The sequence below is a fragment of the Pagrus major genome, chromosome 15, assembly GCF_040436345.1.
Source record: "Pagrus major chromosome 15, Pma_NU_1.0".
NCBI classification, from domain to species: Eukaryota; Metazoa; Chordata; class Actinopteri; order Spariformes; family Sparidae; genus Pagrus; species Pagrus major.
In genome coordinates this window covers 11,852,245-11,870,610 of record NC_133229.1, presented here as the reverse complement: position 1 = coordinate 11,870,610, position 18,366 = coordinate 11,852,245, and the positions used below count along the sequence as shown (strand labels likewise).

At 40.6% G+C, this 18,366-nt stretch overlaps 5 protein-coding genes across 8 annotated transcripts in view; 3 read left to right on the top strand and 2 right to left on the bottom strand.

Moving 5' to 3' along the window:
- The window catches only part of kif16bb (kinesin family member 16Bb), a 55,846-nt gene extending 49,272 nt beyond the window's left edge, over positions 1 to 6,574 (bottom strand). For all 3 annotated transcript variants that reach the window (XR_012180129.1, XM_073481698.1, XM_073481699.1), the window contains exons 1-12: positions 6,468 to 6,574; positions 6,333 to 6,396; positions 6,136 to 6,246; positions 5,903 to 6,019; positions 5,045 to 5,142; positions 3,024 to 3,139; positions 2,790 to 2,932; positions 2,336 to 2,504; positions 1,506 to 1,628; positions 1,142 to 1,317; positions 984 to 1,049; positions 833 to 892 (exon numbers count right to left, since the gene is read on the bottom strand). Coding sequence is in view for 2 of the 3 variants with exons in the window: in XM_073481698.1 (XP_073337799.1) it covers positions 833 to 892; positions 984 to 1,049; positions 1,142 to 1,317; positions 1,506 to 1,628; positions 2,336 to 2,504; positions 2,790 to 2,932; positions 3,024 to 3,139; positions 5,045 to 5,142; positions 5,903 to 6,019; positions 6,136 to 6,246; positions 6,333 to 6,396; positions 6,468 to 6,514 (1,290 nt within the window). In the remaining variant the exon portion in view is untranslated. The remainder of the gene's footprint in view (positions 1 to 832; positions 893 to 983; positions 1,050 to 1,141; positions 1,318 to 1,505; positions 1,629 to 2,335; positions 2,505 to 2,789; positions 2,933 to 3,023; positions 3,140 to 5,044; positions 5,143 to 5,902; positions 6,020 to 6,135; positions 6,247 to 6,332; positions 6,397 to 6,467) is intronic.
- A 795-nt stretch (positions 6,575 to 7,369) lies between these two features.
- On the top strand, positions 7,370 to 9,678 carry mad2l1bp (MAD2L1 binding protein). The gene is made up of 3 exons (XM_073481378.1): positions 7,370 to 7,799; positions 8,204 to 8,487; positions 8,570 to 9,678. Exons 1-3 carry the CDS (start codon positions 7,373 to 7,375, stop codon positions 9,095 to 9,097), a joined length of 1,239 nt encoding a protein of 412 aa, XP_073337479.1. The 5' UTR covers positions 7,370 to 7,372; the 3' UTR covers positions 9,098 to 9,678.
- Positions 9,466 to 12,387, bottom strand: ephx5 (epoxide hydrolase 5). Of its 2 annotated transcripts, none has more exons than XM_073481376.1 (10): positions 12,280 to 12,387; positions 12,118 to 12,186; positions 11,795 to 12,008; positions 11,531 to 11,711; positions 11,245 to 11,454; positions 11,037 to 11,166; positions 10,489 to 10,700; positions 10,205 to 10,313; positions 9,993 to 10,118; positions 9,466 to 9,888 (listed from the first exon to the last, which is right to left on the bottom strand). In XM_073481376.1, the coding sequence occupies exons 2-10, from the start codon at positions 12,138 to 12,140 to the stop codon at positions 9,690 to 9,692; spliced, it is 1,404 nt and encodes a 467-aa protein (XP_073337477.1). In that variant the 5' UTR covers positions 12,141 to 12,186; positions 12,280 to 12,387; the 3' UTR covers positions 9,466 to 9,689. The 2 variants fall into 2 exon arrangements, with proteins under 2 accessions (XP_073337477.1, XP_073337478.1); XM_073481377.1 differs by having other exon boundaries at positions 12,292 to 12,387.
- Positions 12,388 to 12,499: 112 nt separating this feature from the next.
- Positions 12,500 to 15,345, top strand: cst3 (cystatin C (amyloid angiopathy and cerebral hemorrhage)). The gene is made up of 3 exons (XM_073481379.1): positions 12,500 to 12,764; positions 14,140 to 14,253; positions 14,948 to 15,345. Exons 1-3 carry the CDS (start codon positions 12,567 to 12,569, stop codon positions 15,053 to 15,055), a joined length of 420 nt encoding a protein of 139 aa, XP_073337480.1. The 5' UTR covers positions 12,500 to 12,566; the 3' UTR covers positions 15,056 to 15,345.
- Positions 15,346 to 16,167: 822 nt separating this feature from the next.
- On the top strand, positions 16,168 to 18,130 carry LOC141009264 (glycine N-acyltransferase-like protein 3). Its single transcript, XM_073481770.1, has 5 exons — positions 16,168 to 16,379; positions 16,493 to 16,600; positions 16,695 to 16,815; positions 17,417 to 17,549; positions 17,653 to 18,130. The coding sequence occupies exons 1-5, from the start codon at positions 16,305 to 16,307 to the stop codon at positions 18,050 to 18,052; spliced, it is 837 nt and encodes a 278-aa protein (XP_073337871.1). The 5' UTR covers positions 16,168 to 16,304; the 3' UTR covers positions 18,053 to 18,130.
- Positions 18,131 to 18,366: the final 236 nt, after the last annotated feature.

Here is an 18,366-nt window from a genome sequence, read left to right as displayed (position 1 = left end):
TGTTGTGGGAAAAGTTAACACCCCTTTTAACTCCTATTGCGTCTGAATAAAAGTATGAGGGGGTGGCTGGATGAGGCCACGAGGCAGGGCCATCTGGCGGGCTTAGTCATACATTTAAGGGACAAAGAAAAAGCAAGAAACACATTACAATTACATGAATAATTTGAAAAGGCGCAGCATTTGTGGAGTGTGGTTGATCAGTCAATGATAAAACTATTTTAAAAAAACAGATCACAACTTCTGCAGCCTCTGTGCAATGCTGAATTTTCCTTTGTGGAAGGGAAAGTCCAGTTTATGACATATTACGAGATTGAAAATGACTGCGTAGAAAACAAGGTAGGCAACAAAAACATAAATAACAAGAGTAACTAAAAAAAATATTGTCTGTCTGGAAACAACAAAGCTCCAAAAAATATACCTGAACAAAGGTACCTAACATTTGTTCTGAAATGTTTTCTCGGCTCTGTATGAAAGAAAAAAAAATTACTTTAAGATGTCTAACTACAGGGTTTTACTGCAAGTCTTTAAAAGGTTACTTTTGGAGAAGAAATTTAAGCTCAGCATTTTAGTTTTAACAATATTAATGAGGTAATAACACAATAAGTTTTGAGGGGGTGGCTAGAAGAGGCCACAAGGCAGGGCCACTTGGAGGTCTTTGTCATACATGTTAGGGACAAAGAAAAAGCAAGAAACACATTACAATTACATGAATAATTTGAAAAGGAGTGTGGTTGATCATTCAATGATAATGATTAAAAAAAGAAAAAGACAACTTGTTCAACTCTGTGCAATGGTATATTTTCTTTTGTGTAAGGGAAAAGTCCAGTTTTACCTGCAGAATACTCTGAGCCTCGCCCCATTTGCTGGTCCACTCCTTGGTCAGTGCTAGAACCTGGAGGGGGGATAGCAGTAGTAGCAGGTGTATTATTTACAGGGGAGAACATCAAAACACACCAGTTTTCCTTTGGCAGTGGATGACTCACCTTTTCCTCATTCTGATGCAGCTCCTCCTCTACGTCCACGGAGGAAGACCACTCCCCACGGGAAACCTGGAGTAATGGAGAAAAGATTGTCCAACCTACAATATATCTCAATAAAACACTGTCAACATACACATTGCATTCTTGAACATATGCAGGACCTGATTGGCTTCCTCTAGCAGTCTTCGGAGCCTGGTAACTTCCGCCTGCAGCTCTCTGATCACCTTCACGCTGCCGTCTTCATTCACAGTGGGAGAGTTTACTATGTTTTTAGCTCGGCTGGAGTAGTGCAAAGTGCTCAGGGTCTCGCCGTAGTTCACATCGGCCGGAGAAATGGCTGCCATATAAAATCACCAGGGATGAATGTGCAGTGGTAAAATAAACACAGGATTATGTGGCTAAAATCATCATCTTCTATTTTTTAAAACATTCAAGACCCAGTAAGAATAAAACGGTTGACGCATACTTTCTGGAAAAAGCATGAAATGTCCTTGGGTCAGCAGAGTTCTGAGTTTCAGTACATACTTGCTATCATAGTAGTCATAGAGTTTCCACCCAGGCTGTCTTTTAGTAGCCATGTCAGCACAGAGTCTCTGTAGGGAATGAAGATCTGCTTCTTCTTCTTTGTTGCTCCCACGCTAAGGTCAGCTGGGTGGGTCACACAGAGAGAAAACACTGACTCAGAGACACTGGGAAAGTAAAACTGTATAGGTCATTGCAGTGAGTCAAATTCCAGCCCTCATTTTATCACAACAGAAGTCAATGTCTTCCTTAGAGGAGACCTAGTATGCTTTTTGTTTTCTTTCCTTTCCTTCAGTGTGTTATATGTTCTTGAGCATGTAAATGGTCTTGAAAGTAAAACAGCCACGCCAACGGGAGCTCCTCTCTCCCATAGAAAACACTGCTCCTGGACAACTCCTGTCACACATTGGCATAATTAACTGGGAGCTGAAAACCCGACAGAGCTGACCAGAGACATGGTGAGCAATGCTGGCTCAGGCGTGTGTGAGCTGACCAATCAGAGAAGACTTGGTATTCAGGAGGTGGGGCTTTAAAGAGACAGGAGCTAAAACAGAGGGGGAATACAGTGTTGCACCACTGGACAGTGAGAAAAAGGATGCGTTTTTGGGCATTAAAGGATGCAATCTATTCTAGTAGTAACCCAAATCAAAATTATGAATCTGAATTGAGTGTGTCCTTTAATGGAATGAAACCTTACATAATCTATCATGAAAGAAGATAGGTGGAGTGATTCCACGGATGTCCTAAAAACAATTATTTACCATCTATTCACTGGCTAAATACTAGAGAAAGATGTAGTGTCATGGCATGTCAGTCAGTAACCTGCCATTTACCCAGAGCTGAGATCACACTGCCCAGGGTGACCAACGATTTGTTGATGTTGGCACCTTCCTTCAGCCTGGTGCCCGTTGTGCATGTGGCATTGGCTCTCTCGCTGCCTGCCAGGTCTACCAGGTGGATCTTACTTAGGGTCTCACGTGGCAACTCCGCATCCAACCACGCCTGTGGCATGCAAAAACAATACAAAGCAAACATCTTTGAGTTCAAAAGAGGCAATGTCACAGAGGAATACTTGTATGGTTGGTATCATGACAGGAGTGCTATATCAGATGGAAAAGCCTTTGAAGATGTTAAAAATGAGCATTACACAAAACAGATAAACAAGGCTAATTGGAGCTCTTGATGGCTGGCCTTAACCAACATCCAAAGAGTTTACAGGAAAACTTTAAAAAATGTTAACTCCGATTCAAACTGGCAGGAAGGACAAATTATAGAACTACAGCGCACCTGGGTGAAGCTGATGGTGAAGATGGCGTGGGAGCGGCTGCTGACGTTATTCATGCCTGTGCTGGCTGTGGTGCGGTTGGCATTCCCAACAATGATCAAGTCCTCCATGTCACTGTGGCTGTGTACCGAGTGTTTGGACAGATCTACACACAAGTTTTTTTTCTGTATGAGATTTTCTGCATTCACAAACTCGGCTCAGACGGACACAAGATGGAGAATATAACCCTGTCTTACTCTCTACATAGGGTCCATCCCTGGGGTGCTCCCTCACTCTCAGGCCTCCACCATCTGTGGGTGCAGTCCTCTTCGTGAGAAGGTCCTGCACACGTTCATTATAGATCTCCAAATAGCTAGTGCCAAGGCAGAAACACAAATGCAAAATTTGATTCAAGATTGCACACACAGGCACAAATTAATGAAGGGTTTCTGTGTTGATATGTGGATGGCACAGCACCAAATGAGAACAAAACAAGTTCCTATTCACTGTCTACTATGAAAAGAGATGCACAGTAGGTTTAAAGCCAGATTATTGTGTGCGCATTGTTCTGCTTGAATTTGCAATGAATAAACAAACAAATGCAAAGTAGGCTTCGGCGGAGCGCTTCAATCATTACTGCGGTGGGTGTGTGCAAGGAGCAAAAGGACTACTCTGAGTGGCTGATTCAAAAACAATGCAAGGCATGGAGCAATTAGGCTTTACGAGAGCGTGACAGTAATGAAATGGCATAAGACCATAGCCTGTGGATGTAGCCATGCAAGTTGTTTTCTGGCACAGCATTGGGAAATCAAATGGGTTACAATATTAGATGGCTTCTAAATGACTGGAGGCAATGATTACAATAATAAAACTGGGAGGATCATTAGGCCAGTAACATAAGATTCCAACTACCATCACCTCCTTACAATTACAAAATGTATAAATTTGGTGCCCTGTTGAGGGTCTGACCAACAAACTGTGCTGCTATAGTGACTGAATCTACGTTAAAAGAATTCTAATTCCCTGTCTACTTGATCCAAACATGTCTGAAATTCAGTTTTTAATGTTGTTTGCAAGAAAAGTGCCGGGTGCTTCCTGTAGGACTTATTTTTCTTCTGTGTATAAAAAGCAACACAAATGTGTTATTTCTCAAAAGTCATTCCACTGTCATTTTCATGCAATTCAACATTTCTAAAGAAAGGCCTTGTAGAGCTGGTCAAAAAAAAAAAACCTATTCTAGACTTGATGAAACCAAAATTATGTGCCAGCAGCACACATGATAACAAATGGCAAAATAATGGATTCAGAGTAGCTTGATAGGCTTAAAATCCTCAATTTCATCTCCCAGGCTTATCATTGAGGAGTACAGCTGGGACATGTTGCCATGAAACAGATACTGTGATGAGACTAGATATCATCTGGGATTGCGATTATTATGTGATTAGAGTAATAACACCTTAATGTTGTCCTTCTCTGGTTCTAAAAAGGACTGCATTATAGTTAGGTCCTACTATTTTCTGAAGTTATATGACTGTTTGAGCTATGTAAAATGATAAATGAATCCCTTTTTTCCTGTTTGACCATCATATACAAATTAATATGGAGACCATTCCACTGGCCAGGAGATTAAATACTGCATTGATAATTGATAAAAGGTTTTGGGCTCTGATTTTTAGGTGGTAAACTTTTTATGTTTAGCGTTTAAATACAGTGGCCTCAGATGCAAAACAGTATAAGACAGAAAAAAACTGGGAACAACATTTCATTAACTGGAAAAGGCGTTGTCGTAACTCTGACTGGAGGCCCAAGGTTCACTGTCCCTTTGTTCACTCCTTTTTGGGTGGTCACAATACCTTTGGTTGCACTCATGAAATGTGCTGTAGTTCTGTGTAATTTTAAAGTGATGATTCACTATAGCTTCACGGGCGTAGGAGACAAACTGGGGCCTTACAGCCATATTGAAGTGACAATAGATGCATTTTCAGTGACAGAAAAATACAAGAAATTCAGAAATATTGTATTTCAAAACATCTTATGTTGAAAACTACTTTTTGATAGTTAAACTACTTTAAACCTGTCTGGTTTGCTGAGAAAAAGAGGATTTACAAGTTATCCCAGCTATGCTAGTACCCAAAAAATATGCCCATTCCCTCCAGTTACTATCTAATATTTTTCAGTTCATCATCAAAACGCTGTTGTGAAATGTGCAGGATTGTAACACTCCTGGACAAAGACTAAGATAAGAAGAAGCATCACTATGTGTGGGATGGCCCCTTACCTGACCTCTGTACAGAATGACACAGCGTTATTCTTGCTTCTTTGAGATATCTCGCTGAACAAGCCTTCACAGATCCGGGGGATTAAACCTTTATCATCCTGACACATTAAAAAGAGAAAATGATAAGTTTAGAACTCTCATGACGAAATGATAGTGTTACTCATAGTGTACTTTTAAGTGACAATTTCATTTTGCTGCCATTATGCTCTCTTAATTTGGGTGTCTATGCTATGCCGTGACCACGACTCAGCACATGCAAAGACTGCTGAACAACAGACAGCAGCTCATCTGATATGGAGTTACTGAAGCATAAAAGCAATTCCACTCTGAGCTGCATGCCCTCTTGTTTTAATTACAAAGTAACAGATAGTAAGCATTAAGAGCCATATATAATTATCTGGGATGTTGACAGGCGCTCGGCTGATGACCTTGCACAAGTCTCCTGGTAGACAAGCAGAAACCTCACTGGTAATGTGAATTTCCATTGCCGTGCAAGGTGAGCGAGAGAAAAGCCGTGGGCTGCTGCTCTCATCACATTTTCTGATTAGTGGGGAGAAACATGGAGATAAATGGAGAGAAAGGGAGGGGGGCAATGATGACGCTGCCATCAGTCAGTTTCTAATGTGGTGAGGAGTCAGTGCTACGCGTACACTGGGTTAGCACTACTATTCTGCAATTTTAGCTCTCCAGTGCAATTGTGAATGTTGGGACATTTTGGGTGACTGAGGGGCTGATTTACAGGGCAGTACAAGTTGGAAAAGACCTGTGAATGTTTATAGGATAGCTACCTCTCAAGATACATTTAAAATGGCTCTTTAATCTTCAGTAAGAGTGCAGAGAAAGCTGAGAAGGCCTTACTGCGTGACCCATCATGGTGTAAGATTTCCCTGAGCCTGTTTGGCCGTAGGCAAACACGCAGGTGTTGAGACCCTCGAATGCAGCTTTCAGGACATCAGACCCCAAGTCATGAAAAATCTAAAGCGGCAGAGAAAAGGTTAAAAAGACTGTTTTGCAGATTAAAAAGGAAAACATGCATTTCACCTGCACTACAATACAAAAACATTATGCAGATGGTTGAAACAGATGAATACCCTCTCCTGAGATGCAAATGCAGGACTTCTTCTGTCAGTTGAATCATAAGAGAACTCATAAGAGAAGATCTTCACTCTGTCCTTCAGCTTTTCTCCTCCAACAGATGAAGGCTAAAGTTTCAAACGCAGCACAGCCCACTCTTAATAAAAACCTCAATAACTGCAGTATAGTGCGTTTTGGTTTCGTGATTAGATACCTTGTGGATAGATGTAGTGTTCCCCTTCACATGAACTATAACTTTCGATGATAACTGCCTTTCTCTGTGGAAAAAGTGAAAAGTTCATTTTCAGAAAAAGCCTGAAGAAAAATACAAAGCAATCGTTAAACCTACCTTTTGTTCAATGGACGGACTCGGACCGCTACTCGCACTGAAGCCATTATTAATCAAAATCAGTCTTAACAGCGTGTTTTCTCCCTCTTTGTGAGAGAAGTCTGACCTCCGCCTGAACGTCAGTGCAGCGTGTTTCACGCCTAATTATCACACCTGGGGCCTGTTCTCATTTTCTCGACGCACTACACAAACCTGCCATTGAGGTGGAGCCTATTACCGGCCGCTAAAGTGTACACAAAACATTTATTTTATTTATTTTTTATCACAAGCCCTTTTGTTATGAGGCTCTAGGCTAAAATGATGATTTTATTATCTCCTGACGAAGCAATGTTTGCACACAGGTGATTTCCTGAAAGGATAAACTGCAGGCAGATCAGTTTAGTAATTTACCTTGGTAAATATCAATGATTTTAGTTTTCTGATCAATAAAGCTACTGTATGACAATAACATCCATATCTGAAGTGTCCTCTTCGGTATTGCATTTGAGTCGCACCGGAAAGTCCGACAGCAGAACTTTAACCCAGCAAACCGGGCTGGCAAATTCATTAAGTTGTCAAGAAAGTTGTGTAAGCGTTGCTACATTTGTCTTCAGTGTTAGGCTGGTAGTGACAGTCTGTTGGGCTGTTACAAAATGACACAATCAAAGCGCTTCAATCAAAGTGTTATTCAAAATAACTTCTTTAAGCCACTGACGATGAAAAAATAAGTCCTCAAGTTTGAAAAAAACAACAACAAAAAACATTAATCACATGCAAACCATGTCTTCACGACCACAAGAACAATCGCATTTTGGTGCATTTATTAACACCTAATTAGCCGGATAACCGGAATTTTCAAAGCGTTGCCTGTTTTACGACTTTGCCACGTAACGTGAACGCGGCATTGCTATCGATCCATGATTCCCATGATGCAGTGCGCGAAACACCCGGCGGGGACATTCAAAACTATGGCAGAAGATCCGAATATATTTAAACCACCTTCAAACTCGGAATATGCGGAAAATAAGCCGGTTTTTAAAAGTGGAGAAACCGAGGTTAAGAGACGCCTTTCGTTTTCGTCGGATAAAGGTATCAGCACAGTGGAGGATCCGAATATTACATGTAAAGTCTTAACGTTGCTGAGTTTTACCGACGACTCAAATTCATGCGGAACTTCTGCGGAAATCGCCGAGCAGCTCTCCCCACCGGCCGTAAACACATGCTTAAAGGCGAAAAATGGGGCTGAATTAAAAGAGGCCTCGCCTGAACATCGACTAAATACAAAACAGCATTGTGTGAACAACAGCGAAGACAAGGAAAACACCGCCACGACCTCCACAACCATCACTACAGGTAGGTAACGTAACTGCTGCGGGAGCTCTATGGGGACATTGGCTACTAATTTCTAACATGTTTCTGACTAGGAACCCCATGAAGGAAACTAAGGAACGTATATATGTGTCATCTTGTACTCTGGAAACTGTGATGGACATTGTGTACTTTTCTCTAGTTACATTGCAGATACAGACTTTGCTTACAAAACATTAGGCTCAACAAAGAAAGTATGATTCTTTGCTCTGGATTAAACTAACCACGGCCAGAGAGGAGCTATATTTTAATTTGAGATGGAAATGGGGACAGTGGCTTCATTAGAACACTGGCCTTGCTAGATTTCATGAACATTTAACTAGCTAAAATTTAACATGGCATGTCCATTGCTCACCCTAATGACATTATTCTGGTCATCATTTGGACAGACAGCACTGAAGAACAGGGGACTTCTGGTCAGTCAAGTTTGCAAGATTCCAATGTGACTGCCAGTAAACAACACAGTAACACAGAGGCCAGTGACGCTGAGGTGGTGAGAAGAGCACGGGAGGAAGGCCTTGTGAGCGTGGTCTTCCCCGGCACTGCAACTCAGGAAGGCTGCTGCCGCTTCGTCAGCGAGATCCTCAAGTGCATTCTCTATCAGAGGCAGCAACTACCCATGACGTATGACCAGCTGGTGTACTCACAGAAGAAACAGCAAGCCTCAATGCAGGTAAATATGAAAGATGTTGATGTTCATAAATGAAGAAATGTTGTTGTGGATATGAAATTAAGTGAAAGTTTTTGGTTTTCAGGATAAAGACACAGTGAGTCGAAGGCCAGCGCAGTCTGCAGACATGGACGGTCGCAAGTGTCAGCAGACCCTTCAGGAGCTGGAGGAGGTGCTGCAGCAGCTGGAGGTGCTGTTTTCCATCAGCAGGGTGCCCCGCGTGCTGCTGCTAATGGGTGGCTCCCTCGTCCTCCCCAAAGAGATCTACGAGATCAACATGGAGGCTCTGGTAGTGGCCAGTGGAGATCGATGTCTGCGGGTATCCTCATGCTTGAGGCAGCTCTTCCGCACACTCTTCGTGGCTGACCTCTTGTCTGACACCAAACCCGTTCGTTTAATGTCCACCACGGTCTTGGTGCTGGCTCACAGGGATTGTGGTGTAGGTTGGTTTCGCCCTAAACTACAATTTAAAGTGCCAACCCGTGTAAAGAACCAAATAATTGCTCTGTCTACTGACCCCAGCATCTGTACGGGACCACGGGCAGAGGGGTCAGACTGGCAGGATTATGTGTGGTTTCAGGCGCCCATGGCTATCAAGGGCTTCGGTAAGTGAGCCAGAATGTTGGAGAGAGCAAGGTATAAAGATTGGAGCGCGCTTTCTGGAGCCTAAATACTAGAATTACATTTTAATGCTTCAAGTGAATTCTGAATTCAACTGTCTACATTTTAATAAATTATGGGTTTCATTTTTTTATATTTGTGACTAAAAAGTAAAAGTATGCACATTTAATAACACCAGCAGTGTGTTGTATGATCTCTTTTTTATAGTCTTCTGTAATACCGAGGGAATGTGTTCTTGAAGCTTTGTTGTCATGTGATTAAATCTGTCTGAGGACATTTTGTATTAATGTTTATATTTATGAAGAATGTTTTTGCATAAAAGATCACTAACTTTTAAGGACGTAAACACAAAACACATAGTATTGGTGCAATATATTTTTAATCAACATAATTGAAAGGATTAATGCATTATATTACTTTCTTTGATCCAGTCAGGTCATTGGAGTGCCAGTATCATCCGTGTATATGTTTACTTTAATTAAAACCTGAAAAATGAATTGACAGTGCTGCAAACAAAAGCAATAAAAAAAAAATTCAAAACTGATGTACCATGATGACATTGGTCTGAAAGTGCATCAACGGGTTCACTTCTCCACTTTTTTGACAAACTGAATGAAGTCGTTGGCTAGCAGCTGAGGCTCCTCAAATGCAGCAAAGTGACCACCTCGAGGCATGAAAGTGTAGGAGTAGATGTTTCGATACCTAATTGACGCCCACGACTTTGGGCAGTGCATCAGCTCATGAGGGAAGGCGGCAAGTGCAGTGGGCACAAATATTCCTGTCCTAAAACAAAACATGAACCTTTATCAGTTATAACACGATAGGATAATATGGTCTAAAAGGCAGTAATTTCATAGTTTAAATAGTATGAAGTTTTGGGCACATACTTTGCATCCACTCTGTTGTAAGGATTGCTCTTCAAGTTCTCTTTGTAGAAGCGCATGGAGGAGACTATGGAGCCTGTGGTCCAGTAGATCATGACATGTGTTAAGAGGTCATCCAGGCTGAATTTCCTGTAGAAGAAACCGTGTAGAATCAACAAGTGTTTAATTTCTATGCTGAAAATAATAAGAAGGCAAAATGGAACTCCCTCTTGTACCTTTCCAGCCCACCGTCCATCAGATTTCTGTTACTGAGATCGGTCCAGGAGGAGAACTTCTCCAGGATGTAGGCCGCCAAGCCTACAGGGGAGTCATTCACTCCACAGCCTGTAAAGATAGATTAAGAGCTAAAATAATAACACACTGAGATTACAAGATACTAGGAACAGCTGGCTTGTTTCACGTGGTTTCTTTGTAGAACAGTGAGTTCATCTTTGACCTGTAAACAGTGTCAATGTTATAATAAGAATCTGACTCTGTTCCTGGTTATGTATGTCCCCACCTGCAGTGTCTGGTTTAGTGGCCTGGATGTGAAAGTATCCTGTTTCCCTCAGGATCTCCCAGACGTTTTTCTCAAAGAAAGGGAACAACCGGCGAACATCTTCCCGACTTAAGCCCACCAGGAAGGGCAGATACGGACCGATCATGAGGGACATCAGCACTTTGAACCCCCTTGTTGAATCAATCATGTTTAAGTGCAGTCCTTTCACGCACCTGGAAAAGAGATTGTGAAACAAGATGAAAAAAAAATTCAATTTTATCACAGACTGAAGGTCTTGTGACATTTTTTGTATTAAGTGTCAATTTATAGCTATAACTACAAGTTTTTGTCATGTTTTTCCCTTGGCAAAACAACATCATGATTTGTTCCAGTCAGTCTTTGGGAATTTGTAATGTCAGTGGTTTTTGGTCACTTAGTCACACTGCAAGCACTGTTTCACAATCTATGAAAAGATGTCACAATGCTCCCTTTAAAAAACAAGTGGGTGGTGTAAATTCCACAGCAGTGGTAAGTTAAGGCTTGTAAGTGCTTGTTTTGCTGTCTCTCACTGAGGCTTCATCTGCGCCATGTTGGTGGTGATGAGGGAGCCCCAGTCTCCTCCCTGCAGATAGAACTGGGAGAACCCTAAACGTTCCATCAGAGTCAGGAAAACTCTGGCAGCGGCCAGACTGTCAAAACCTAAAAAGATGCAGGGAGCACATCTGTAAACATCTGCTGTTCAAGCTGAAACACGTGCATTTATTTCTCATCGTCTACCTTGTTTGTGAGGGGCGTCTGAGAAGCCATAGCCAGGGATAGATGGGCATATGACCTCAAATACGAGACCATCCTGGTTCTCTGTGAGCAGTGGCAGGATCTTGTAGAACTCATAGAAGGAGCCGGGCCAGCCGTGAACGAGCATGAGAGGCAGAACCTTCTGGTTCTCACGGTGTGGAGGGCGCACATGGATGAAGTGCACATCCAATCCTGCATTGAAGCAAAAGTAAATAAATAGTGGCCAAATATTCGTATCATTAGGGATTACTCTGTAGGCTGTGTGTACCTTCTATTTTAGTTTTGAAGTGTGGGTACTTGTTCAGCACTGACACCTGTTTCTTCCAGTCAAACTCATGTCTCCAATAGGAAATCACTTTTTTGAGATGAGTGGAATTGAAGCCATACTGAAAGCCGCTGTCTTCTAAAGGATCAGAGTAGCGAGCTCTGTCAATGCGCTCATGAAGGTCCTGTTGAACATTAACATGTTACTGCTTTATTATTGGTACTTTTAAATTTATGATGAAAAGTTCAATTATCAACTCAAAAGGACCTTAATCTCTTCATCTGAGGTTTGCACTTTAAATGGATAGACTTTATCATCCTCCAACAGTGGCTTCTCTCCTGCTCCCCACCACCCTTCACCAAGAGGAATACTTTTCATTTCTCTTCTTTTGAGCACCAAGTATGCCAGGATCCCTCCTGCTGCCACGGCTGAGCCTATTGCCAGCTGCTGTTGGACAGCATCCAAGCCAAAGAAAGTTTCCCTGCAAAGTGTGGAAACATATGAGAGAAGAGATCATAACAAATCTGATATCACTACAAATAGTTATTCATCAATAAAAATATGAATATTAGTGGTAGATGCGTGCTTACTTTAAAACCTGAAGTCTTTGCATAGTGCCGTTCCAAAGGTGAGAGACCACAGATGATTATCTAATCGACCTGCAGTAGGGCGGAGGATACACATGACTCATGTTACCGCACAGCGCTTCCAAAGTTGTGCACAAAGCACACCAAAAACAAACCACGACGTACCTCGTCTGCTACCTTTTGACTGTGTTTTGAAATGACGTTGGAATTCTAGGAGTAGGAATGGGAGCGGCACCTACGGGATGCACCGGTGTACAAAACGAACACACGCACGCCTCAGTGGGACGTGCGAGCAGACAGAGGGGGTTTGCGTTGCAGAGATTGTTGATTGGCTGCGAGATGTGCCACTCCCGGCGCGCTGGGGCAGCCGTGACGTAGTTGTTTATATAACAGGGAGGGGACGAACGGCTGTTGTCTTGTTGTGTTGTTGTATCTGTCAGCACAGAAACACGATGTGGAAGATTGTCTTCGCGGCTCTTGCGGCGGTTTTCGCCGTCGGGTTAGGTGCCATGGTCGGGGGCTTCCGGGACATAGATATCAATGACGCCGGGGCGAGAGATGCCCTGAACTTCGCCGTCGTCCAACACAACAGAGGCAGCAACGACCTGTACCTGAGCCAAGTGTCAGAAGTGGTGAGAGTTCAGAGTCAGGTGAGTAACGTCTAATTAGATATGTTAATGTTTACAGACTTTATCTTGGACTTGCCGCCTAGCTGGCGAAATCATGATAATCCAGTTTATATGTCGTAACAGCCGCTATGCTAACAGTCACAAAGGCCTGATGCCTGCGCCATACATAGGTTTCATTTTCACCCTTGATCTACCTAAAGCATATGATTAAATATCGTGTGTGTGGACAGGGCAATGCAGGGGTTGTCAGTGAAACAACATGTTTTGGCCTTTTTAGATTATAAACACCATAATCCAATTAAATCCCACCCTGTCCCGTTAGACTTTTAACAATTTGAACAGGCCCAGGCAGCTGTGGGTCAGCCCAGGCTTTTTCCGAGAAGTAAATGAGCTTCCCTTTTGTTTTGTTTGTTTGTGTTTAAGTAAAAACCGGGACCTAGTAAAATGCAAATTGTTAAGACAATAGTACAAATGAATAATACATTAATTAAAAAAACATGACATAAAGTAAGAAAAAAGCATGAATTAATGAATAATAATTCTAAGTTTATGTGTAAAGCACTTATCAAAACCAGCGTTTTAAAGTGTTAAAAAATACACACAATAATAAAATACAAAGTAATAGAAGAGAAAAAAACCCAATAACAATGGGTGATTAAAACCATAAAAACACCAAGATAGAAAGTTTTTGTGCAAAGAATAAAGTACTGTGTAGTTAAAAAGAAAAAAAAATGTAACCAATAAATAAACCAAAAAATCTATTTCACCTTCTGTCTGGGTTCAAATTAAATAACAAATCAATTTAGCAAATTTAGCAATTTACATTTGTGTTTAAAATACTTGCCAAGTATTATCAAATTATTGCTGAAAATCCAATCGTGAAAGTCCTCCCAAAATAACTTGGATATAGTACAAGAAAAGAACAGATGCTCTAGTGTTTCTATTCCCGATTTACAGAAAGTACATTCATTATAACCAGTATTGAACTTAAGTCACAAAAATTCCTTGCAGGGATAGTTTATCATCATTAATTGTTTTTAAGTGCACTTCTTTGGGGAAGGAAAAAAATCTTTAGCAAGAGAGGATCTTAAAGAGGCATTATTACACTTCTCCATTATTCCTTCAATAAACAATAGGTACAGTCTAGGTACTGTCAGTGTGTACATTACAGTCCAATTTTGTCCCCTTCTTGAAACTTTAAAGAGGGCTAACATAGCTGGCCCAGCTCATTGGTGCATTCATGTAAACTTCAATAGTATTTGACTGACACAAGGATGAGTGGATATTGGCAGTGTCTTAGTATTGTCGTGATATCTGTTGTAGCGTTGCTACAGTGCTTTATCATCAAGGTTTACCATGATATGTATATCCACGACTCATCTACTTCTCCTTACAGGTGGTTGCTGGCGTCAAGTACGTCATAACTGTGCGAATGGGGAAGACCCCCTGCAGAAAGGGCAGTGCCGGTGACGACGTGTGTGCCATCCACGAAGATGCAGCGAAGGCTCGGGTAATGACTTGATTAAAGGGCTACAACCTCTGGGAGAAAGATAAACCCCACTCATTTCTGCCATTAGGAGTTATTTAGCCTTGGAACCACATAATCTGCAGATCTTATTTGCTTTGGTCTCCACAAATAAGCATTTGAGAAATAGTATGGCAATTCCAGGCTAGGAGTTTTAAGAAATAGTGTTAAATCTATACTTAATTCTATACTTCTCCTCTTTGAATCATCTGTTTTTGTTGCTGTTATCATAGAGAGAAGTTAGACAGAGTCGAGTGAAGCAAGGAAAACTGGCTAGGAACCTGAAAATGATCCTCTTACATGATCACATGTAGTGCATAATAGATTATATGTATTTGTTTAATGAAAATGAAAAGCAAATACATTAAAACAACGTGAATTTTAACCAGATGACTACGTGTAACAAATAATTCAACACCAGTCAATCAATAATTGTAGGCTCTTAAAAGAGGTAAATATTTAATGTCTTTCATGAAATAATCATGATCATTGAACATGGGGAACAGGGGATGACATCTTTACAATGGTTATCAAGGCCGTCATGACCTCTTAAAGACAAATAAATGCTATGTTAATCTTAACTTGACATAGTTTTAAAGATTCTGTGCTATATCCTGTTGTATTTATGATATATATACTGTGTGTATATAATGTGTATTCTGAACTTTTCTTTCCACAGCCTTACCAGTGCAAATTCACAGTGTGGAGCAAGCCATGGGCTCAGGAGATCACTTTGGTTGACCAGAAATGCAGTGTGGAAACCTTGGGAAACCTTCAGGAAGAGTAAAATGTAATTTCCTGTAGACGAACCACAAATGTATTAAGATTTTCATTTTCTACCTATGCTACTTCACTGTATGTCAATAACCTTTGAAAGTCAGAGTTTTAGATGTCAGAATCACCGGTGTTGACTGACAATGAGGAAGTGAATGAACTTTTAGAATAGCGACTTTTTTCAACACGCACTTATTAAACCAAGCAAATAACAAATAATTATGTACTGAACTGTTGTTTAGCCTAATAAAGCCTATTAATACCACACGCTAAATTGTCATTAAAATATCATTTGACATTTCATGAATGTGTCCATGTGGTAAATTCATTTATTTATCAAGCTTTTGCTGTCCAGGCCTCCATTTTATATTTTTTTATTTTCAAGAAAAAAAGTTGTTCAGTTTGTTTTTTCATGAATCCTATCTATTATCTGACATTGGCCATGTAATAAACGTATCAGTCCTGTGAATTTAGGAAAGAAAAACTGATAGATACCAGCCACCTATAAATCTGCCTGATTTTTTTTTTTTCAGGAATTATTCCCTGAGAAATTAATCAGTGTCAGAAAATGCTGCATCTCCCAATGTTAAAGCAGCAATATGTAACTTTTTAACCTTTAAAATAACAGCTTCAAAATCATGTTGATGGTACAGTGTGTTATAATAGGGTGAATGGTGTCCTGTCACAGCCATGCCGCCCCACATCACTTGTTCCTGCACTATGTAAGTTCAGTGAGAGGGTTGAATCACAGCGTAACATACATGTTTGCTTCAACATACAAGTTTTCAAGACTTAACATTGTTATGACGTAATGACTTTTGTTTGTACTTAGCACTTCCATTACCTCTGACAAATTGTTGCAGATCTGGGATTTGTATTTACGACAGTGTTGGTGCACTCAAACTGTGGGAAACACTTGTGTTCGGTTTCACTCGAGACCAAAGTGAAATATCATTCTTCATTTTAAAATTGTAATCCTGTCAGTAATCGTCTTCTTTACTGGATGTATCTGTAATCTAATAACATATTTTTTCTGTTACTTTATTGTTCCTCACACACACACACAAACACGAACTTTTATTTTTTAAATTCAGACAGGAAGTAGGCTCGTACTCCTGACATATTGACTACGCTTTGTGTATACCGTCACAGACATGAGACATATGACCGTCTGTTAATGATTTATAAAGGCTGAACTCATTTTTATCAGAGCAGGTTAGTTTTGACAAACAGACGGGGTGTACTGTATTCACCATCCAAACATGAAGGTCCTGAACAAAGAAGAACTACTGACCGCTGAAGGAGTTCTGCGGAAACACTTCCCGAAAAGTATGAAGGTAGACGTCGGCAAGCCATTTATATACAGTACAGTCTAAATATGTCAGCATGCCGGCGCAGCCTGTATGTGTACTTGTAAACCACTGTAGCCCCCCGTTTTCTGTGTTTTTAGGTGTGTGGCTACCTATTCGGTATTAATAGGAACAAGCCAACTACTCTGGAGGTAGTTGTTGATACGTGGCCTGATTTTAAGGTCATCATTTGCCGACCTGACCCCAAGGTGAGTTCAGGTCCCATTGGAGAACTGGTTACGTTGTAGGTTTCCCAAATGTTTGTGTGAGAAATGATGGCTGAGTTTTGTATTGACTTCGCAGAACAAGAAAGCTTTGGAGTTCATGAAAAAGGTGACTTACTACAGTATGGATGAAGAGATTTTAAGGAAAATGCTGACGGAAGAGAATGCGATTGATTGGAGCACTTATTTCTTGATTGCAGGTGAGTTTTGAGCCCTGCAGTGATTGACTTTTTCCAATTTATTCCACTTGGAACTTCCTCTTCCTACAAGTTGTAGGTTAATATTGCACCTTTTGTTTTAATGCAGTTGTTTTACAGCAACCATTATTTTGCAAACAAGAGTGTACACACAAAATAGATAAGATAATAAGATAAGATATACTTTAGTTTACGTGCATAGATACACACCTGCTGACAATGCCGATGTATTGCACCATACCAAAATAGTATGGTGGCTTGTAAAATATAATGCATTTTTATTAGACTATCCAACAGTATATGATCTACGTCACAGGAAAAATGATAGACACAAATGCAACACAAGAATATTCTATGTAACTTAATACACAAAAGTGTGATATGCACAGAGACTGTTTTTCTATATTGAGTGCTTTATTTCTTATTTTTAATAATATACTTTTTAAACTTTTCAATGCAGGACTTTTACTTGTAATGGAGTCATTTTGCACTGTGGTTGTTATTTATATAGTGAGGCTTGTGAATACACCCTCCACTATGTGTAACCCCTTGCAAAGACCATAACAGAACGATTTTACCTTTGAATCTTTTTTTTGTCCTGCAGGATTTGATTTTTCCCATGCTTCCATGCTCAAAGAAGTATCTTCTGACATAGAAGTCAACAACAGAAGCTATACTTTGGTGCATCTTCTGTATTTGCCAGACACCAACCATCTGCTCTCACCAGAGGTTGACAGGTAAAATCATATGATTAAAATCACCTAAATCTGCATCAGAGAAAAGTTATCTAATATGATTCTCCAGTCAGATGAGAGGTTATCATAATTTTTTTGTCAACAGTGAGCTTGAATCAAGGATTTCATCACTCAACCTCTCCCATGTCGACTTGGTGAATAAGACCTGGAAGTTTGGAGGGAACGAGAAGGGCTACAGGAACATCACAAACCTCATCAGCAACTTCCCGTCATGCTGCATCACTGACAGCCAGGGTCAGCCAGTGTCCTGGATTCTGGTTTATGATTACTGTGCAATGGGCTTACTGTACACTCTGCCAGAGCACAGAGGGAAAGGTTACGCCAAAGTGCTGATCAGTGCCATGGCCAAGAAACTCCATGCTGAGGGGTTCCCAGTGTACTGCTTCATAGAGGAGGAGAACACGGTCTCCTACAAGCTCTTTAAAAACATGGGCTTCATTGAAGATCCCTCATACAGGGCGGGTTGGTTTGAGTTCAACTTTTGATTGTTGAACCATTGTGATTTCTTAAGTACTTTTCTGCAGATCAAGGGATATGTTGAAACTAAACATTTTTCAATATTATTTTTTTTTATTCTTTAGGTTCAATTTTATGTTGTGACAATGCTGTGCTTATGTCCTACCATTGTTTTTGCAAATCATTTAATGATCTGAGAGAGATATTGCACCATTTTATGTTATATTCTTACACAACAAAGAGTTATGAGTGCAAAGATCAGTACCTTACTGTCCTTACAGCTTCTGAATGATAAGGATGATAAGGAGCTAGAAAGAACAAACAAACAAAAAAAACGGATAGC

Excerpts from the sequence above, each read along its gene's own strand:
- mad2l1bp (XM_073481378.1), top strand. The coding sequence starts at position 7,373 with ATGATGCAGTGCGCGAAACACCCGGCGGGGACATTCAAAACTATGGCA. Across the intron at positions 7,800-8,203 it reads CTCCACAACCATCACTACAG|ACAGCACTGAAGAACAGGGG; the intron begins GTAGGTAACGTA and ends TCATTTGGACAG. Across the intron at positions 8,488-8,569 it reads AACAGCAAGCCTCAATGCAG|GATAAAGACACAGTGAGTCG; the intron begins GTAAATATGAAA and ends TTTGGTTTTCAG.
- ephx5 (XM_073481376.1), bottom strand. The coding sequence starts at position 12,140 with ATGCAAAGACTTCAGGTTTTAAA. Across the intron at positions 11,712-11,794 it reads CCTCAGATGAAGAGATTAAG|GACCTTCATGAGCGCATTGA; the intron begins GTCCTTTTGAGT and ends AATGTTCAACAG. Across the intron at positions 10,701-11,036 it reads ATGGCGCAGATGAAGCCTCA|GTGCGTGAAAGGACTGCACT; the intron begins GTGAGAGACAGC and ends TCTCTTTTCCAG.
- cst3 (XM_073481379.1), top strand. The coding sequence starts at position 12,567 with ATGTGGAAGATTGTCTTCGCGGCTCTTGCGGCGGTTTTCGCCGTCGGG. Across the intron at positions 12,765-14,139 it reads TGGTGAGAGTTCAGAGTCAG|GTGGTTGCTGGCGTCAAGTA; the intron begins GTGAGTAACGTC and ends TTCTCCTTACAG. Across the intron at positions 14,254-14,947 it reads AAGATGCAGCGAAGGCTCGG|CCTTACCAGTGCAAATTCAC; the intron begins GTAATGACTTGA and ends TTCTTTCCACAG.
- LOC141009264 (XM_073481770.1), top strand. The coding sequence starts at position 16,305 with ATGAAGGTCCTGAACAAAGAAGAACTACTGACCGCTGAAGGAGTTCTG. Across the intron at positions 16,816-17,416 it reads CACTTATTTCTTGATTGCAG|GATTTGATTTTTCCCATGCT; the intron begins GTGAGTTTTGAG and ends TTTGTCCTGCAG. Across the intron at positions 17,550-17,652 it reads CTCTCACCAGAGGTTGACAG|TGAGCTTGAATCAAGGATTT; the intron begins GTAAAATCATAT and ends TTTTGTCAACAG.